The 5,604-nt window shown below is 38.1% G+C and overlaps 2 protein-coding genes across 2 annotated transcripts in view; both read right to left on the minus strand.

Annotated features, from left to right (window-relative positions):
• The window catches only part of LOC106871785 (zinc finger protein 208), an 11,872-nt gene extending 11,036 nt beyond the window's left edge, over positions 1 to 836 (minus strand). Inside the window, exon 1 of the mRNA XM_052977749.1 lies at positions 605 to 836. The gene's annotated coding sequence lies outside the window, so the exon portion shown is untranslated. The remainder of the gene's footprint in view (positions 1 to 604) is intronic.
• A 134-nt stretch (positions 837 to 970) lies between these two features.
• The window catches only part of LOC106871786 (zinc finger protein 239), a 5,898-nt gene continuing 1,264 nt past the window's right edge, over positions 971 to 5,604 (minus strand). Inside the window, exon 2 of the mRNA XM_014918429.2 lies at positions 971 to 4,148. Within this exon, the coding sequence (XP_014773915.2) occupies positions 2,782 to 3,801 (1,020 nt within the window). The 5' untranslated portion in view covers positions 3,802 to 4,148 and the 3' untranslated portion in view covers positions 971 to 2,781. The remainder of the gene's footprint in view (positions 4,149 to 5,604) is intronic.

Raw genomic sequence — 5,604 nt, forward strand, 5'->3', positions numbered from 1 at the left:
ACACTCGCGCATCCGCTGTAGCGAGTCGTGACTAGTCGATCCTGCGACTACCTAGCGCGTGTGCTCGTCATGCGCAGAAATAGATGTGACACCAAAATACACCCTGGAAGAACGTAAAACGACGTTTTTAAGAGTAAGATGGAGAAGATTCAACAACAAAAAAAAAAAGTTATTTACTTTGTGTTTTATTTAATTTGTTTAGGATCGACTAGTCACGACTCGCTAGCGCGGATACGCGAGTGCGCGCACCGGGTCCACTCTTCTTGAATAGTACCCACTTTTTTTAACAGATTCCCTCGTAAACGTAATTTACGTCATCCGGAATATATTTGCAGCAAATTTCATGGAAGATTATGAGGAAATAAACTCTGAGACAGAATGGAAACATATCTGAAGTTGGTGGGTCTGGAACAATGAGATTTTAGGATCGATTACAAAAAGTACATCAGTTAACTAAAACACACAACAAACTAACGTGGAAACGATGGATCGTGTAGAAGGTAGCCTCCATAGCTAGAAATAGCAGCCAAATGTCGAACAAAACAAAGGACATCTGAGACAGAAAGTATTAAAAGATTAAATGCTTTCGTTGTATAATACTTACGGAATTGTTCTTATAATGGATAGTGTTGTTGTTAGAAGTGCGTCGGGTGGTGGAGAAATCTATTATAATTGTGTTTGGGAGTTAAGAAATGAACAAGACACGTTTGTCAAGATGTAATGAATGGAGGCGGAAGTGCGTTTAGTGCGCATGCGTATTAAATATTGGTTTCAAATTTTGGCACAAGGCCAGCAATTTCGGGGGGAGTGGGGATAAGTCGATTACGTGGAAAAAAATACGCTTCAGATGGTGTAGAATAGAAGACACCATATGACAATATGGCCTGCCAGCCCCTGATTTTACACACACACTGACAAATATACCAACAGTATCTTTTCTTCATTCAAGAAATATAATGCAACATAGATGAATATTACAAAAGAAGAATTTTTATTAAAAATACAACAATGGTAGATATTGATGTGGTTACATAAAATATAACGTTAACAGGTTGTTATAACACACTGATATCTTCTTTCCTGATAGGATATATTTGTTGTTACATGCGACATTTTTAATTCCACAAATCACTTCAGACATTGATGCAGTTACTCTTCTGTATGAATGTGTTTGTGTCAGTGGTCTATTTAAGAGAAGCATTCACTACAGATATTACAGTAATGTGGTTTCTCTTCTGTGTGAAGGTTCGTGTATGTGCACTAGCATAGCTAGAGTGTGTGTCGCCCGGGTTTGCCACTCTCGGACCCCACAAAAAACATTGCCTACAGCAGAGCCCTCGAAAGTGGTGTCCCTTTAAAAGTGCCGCCTGGGGCTGGGGCAGACTGTATCTACCGCCCCCTCCCCCTAGCTACACTAGTGTACTTGTAGTTAAGTGATTTGTTTGAGAGAAACATTCACTACAGATTTTGCAGTGATGTGTTTTCTCATTTCTATGGTGTGTGTGTGGTTAAGTGATGTGGTTGACAGAATGATTTAAGTCTTTAGCATTTAAACTGGCCACATCTGGCCTGAATATTCTACCCATTTTATGTTCAGACCAGAAATCTGGGTTGCCATATGTCCCATACAAAGACATTCCAAAAAAAAAAATAAACAATCACATCATTAATATCTTCAAGCTAAAAGATAATGAACAACAACAGGAAACAGGAGTGGTTGTGTGGTAAGTAGCTTGCTTACCAACCACATGTTCCGGGTTCAGTCCCACTGTGTGGTACCTTGGGCAAGTGTCTTCTACTATAGCCTTGGGCCGACCAAAGCACTGTCAGTGGATTTGGTAGACGGAAACTGAAAGAAGCCCATCGTATATATGTATATATATATATATGTTTGTGTGTCCGTGTTTGTCACCCCAACATCGCTTGACAACCGATGCTGGTGTGTTTACATCCCCGTAACTTAGCGGTTCGGCAAAAGAGACCGATAGAATAAGTACCAGGCTTCCAAAGTATAAGTCCTAGGGTCGATTTGCTCGACTAAAGGTGGTGCTCCAGCATGGCCGCAGTCAAATGACTGAAACAAGTAGAAGAGTAACAGATTTAAAACAATGTGAATAAAAAAAAGCATTACATTCAACAAAGTAATCTCAGTGCTAACGAGCTAACCATACAGATGTCAGTGATAGAGTTTCTCCTCTGTATAAATATTTCTGTGTATCATCATTCAACATCCGTTTTCCATGAGTTGCAGGTTTGACAGGGGCTAGCTAGGCAGATTGCATCAGGCTTTACTGTCTGTTTTGGAAGGGTCTTCACGGTTGGATGCTCTTCCTAACATCAAGCACCCAACAAAGAGGACTGAGGGCTTTTCTTTGTGGTACCAGCTGTATAAAGATGTTTATGCATAGTTCAGGTACCTGCATCATAAAAACGTAAAGACCCCCCTTCGGTCATGAATGACCATGGGATTACACCAAGAAAGTTCCCCTCTATGAGGCACAAATCTGGGCAAGTTTCTTAATAGGAGACCAGCAGTCACCCACGTATACCAGCCTCTCCTATCCATGCCACTGACATTATCCAAAGGCTGATATAGCTTGGCACCAGTGACGTCACAACTCATTTCTACAGCAGAGTGAACTGGAGTAACGTAAAATAAAGTGTCTTGCTCAAGAACACAACACACAATCTGGTCTGGGGAATCAAACTCACTACTTCATGATTGTCAGCCGAATGCTCTAACCATTGAGCCATGCGCCTTCACACATCATAGTGATATTGTTACTCTCTTTCATGGATATATACATGTATAGTCAGGTTATCACTTTGAGAGAATGACTGGTCAGAGATACTACACTGGAGTTGCTTCTCTCCTGAATGAATATTTTTATGTGTAGTTAAGTTACCTTTATGAGAAAAAGATTTATTGCAGATATCACACTGATATGGTTTTTCTCCTGTATGAATCCGTTTGTGTGTAGTCAAGATACCATTCTGAGAGAATGATTTGCCACAGACATCACAGTGATATGGCTTCTCTCCTGTATGAATGGATTTGTGTCTAATTAAGTGGCTTCCTACAGAGAAAGATTTCCCACAGATATTGCACACATACGGTTTCTCACCTGTATGAATGTGTTTGTGTTCAGCAAGGCTATTTCTTTGAGAGAATGATTTACCACAGATATCACAGAGAAACGGTTTCTCTCCTGTATGAAGATGCTTGTGATTTATCAAGCTTTCTTTCTGAGAGAATGATTTACTACAGATATCACAAGGGTACGGCCTCTCACCTGTATGGATACGTTTGTGTGTAGCTAAGTTGCCACGTCCAGAAAATGATTTATCACAGATGTCACAGTGATATGGTTTCTCTCCTGTATGAATGCGTTTGTGAATGGTTAAGCCACCTGTCTCAGAAAATGACTTATCACAGACATCGCAGCTGTAGGGTTTCCTTCCTGTGTGAATTCTTTTGTGTATTGTTAAGCTACTTTTTTGTGAGAATGATTTACCACAGACATCGCAGTGATACGGTTTCTCTCCTGTGTGAATGTATCTGTGAATATTGAAGTTACCCTTCTGAGAGAATGATTTACCACAAATATCACAGTGATATGGTTTTTGTCCGGCATGAATCTGTCTGTGAATATTCAGATTACCTTTTTGAGAGAATGACTTTCTACAGATATCACAATGGTAAAATGAATTGCCTGAATCTTTTGACAATTCCCCAAGAAACTCATTCTTTTCAAACTGCGATTCACATTTTACACTGACTTCAGAGAATTCCTTCTCCATAACTTTTCTTCACTCTAACTGAAATATTCGGTTAATTTTCTTTAAGTTCTTATATTTTATTCCTCACAAATATTCATTCTGTTGTATTTCTTTATCAATTGTGATCTTTGTCAAAATCTGAAGGTCCTGCAAACTTCTTTGTAATCCAAGTTCAATCAGAATACAGATTCCAAACAGTGCAGCAGAGAAATTTTGTTAACAATCGTAGCCAAAAGAATTCACAGTAATTCTTACACAGATTTGTATAAACAAGGATTATAACTTCTCTGTATAACAGTTTCCTTTAATTTTGGTAAATGATAAATCCAAGGTTAAAATATTCTGGAATTCCTATGTCATCTGGCATTCTGAAACAACAGGGAAACAATAAAAAAAAACTAGAGAGGAGACAGAAAAAATAAATTTTGTGATTCAACAATGGAGTTTGCTCAGTATTTCTATAATGATAAACAATAGATAAATGCATGTGTGTGTGTTTGTCAATCACTACTGCTTGGCTACAAATTTTGGTGTGTTTACATTTCCATAACTTAGCGGTTCAGCAAACAGATTGATGAAATAAGAACCAGGTATAAAAAAAACAGAAACAAATATATAGTGGGGTCGATTTGCTTCCCAAAAATTCTTCAATGCATGCTAACGAAATATACATCTTATTCTTATGGAAGAAAATAAGGCGGCGTATTTTTCAGCATATTTTGGAAAAAAAAATTCTGAAAAAAGTGAAAAATGAAGGAAATGTGGGTGGGGGGAGGGGGTAATTTAGAAATATCGATTTTTGCCAATTTTTTTGCAGATTCGTATCCCCCGAAAATGGAGTTTTGTGTCGAAATAAAAAAAAAAAAAATTAAGGGTAGTTTTTGGTGGGGACGAGCGTAGCCTCGAAAACGTTTCTCAAACAATTTTATTAAAAATATATACACGTTTAATTAAGTCTGCGAAGCGGGAGGGTGAAATTAAGAAGTAAAAAAAAAAAATTTAATCCCCACTCCCACACTGACTTGTTTCAGTCACTAGACTGTGTCTATGTTGGGGCACACGTCGAAGTATTTTAGCAGAACAAATTGACTTTTTTTAACCTGGTACTTTGAATTGTGAAAAAAATTATGGGAAGACAAAATCGGAGGTGGGCAAACTTCTGTAGGTATTTCTCACTTAAGCATTTATTTGTTTCGATCATTCTAGAAAATTAAGTTATTTTTGCCCATTTCCATTTCGTTTCGGCCATTCAAGATAGATTATTATGTTAGTACGTTCTACGTTTCGTTTCGCTCATTCAGGATAGCCAGGATATTTTTGTACATTCCTCATTTTCGATTCGGTTATTCAAGGTAACCAAGCTATTTTCGTGCATTTCCCCATAATTACCGGTTTCATTTTATACCTCGCACACATTTCTTTTAGTCTTTTACTTGTTTCAATCATTTGACTGTGGCCATGCTGGAGCACCGCCTTTAGTCAAGCAAATCGAGGCACTATCATGCTATTAGCTGTCAGAAGTGAAGTATCTGTCTGTCTGCCTGCCTGCCTGCATGCCTGTTGCTGGTTTGAGTCGATTCTTTGGCTACTGACAGCTAATACCATGACTGGCCGGAGCGAGCTATATGTCTGTCTGTCTGTCTCTCTATCTATCTATTACTCGAAAGTTCGCGCGTCCGCGCTAGCTAGTCGTGAGTGGTCGATCCTATTATTTTTAAACTTCAAACTTCATTTGTTTTCTATTTTGATAAATTCTCTTTTTATATTTTAAATAATTTGCAATTTCAGGAAATATGTTTTTATATTAAATTTGTGTTTTCTACT

Source organism: Octopus bimaculoides, chromosome 28 (assembly GCF_001194135.2).
Source record: "Octopus bimaculoides isolate UCB-OBI-ISO-001 chromosome 28, ASM119413v2, whole genome shotgun sequence".
In the NCBI taxonomy this organism is placed as follows: Eukaryota; Metazoa; Mollusca; class Cephalopoda; order Octopoda; family Octopodidae; genus Octopus; species Octopus bimaculoides.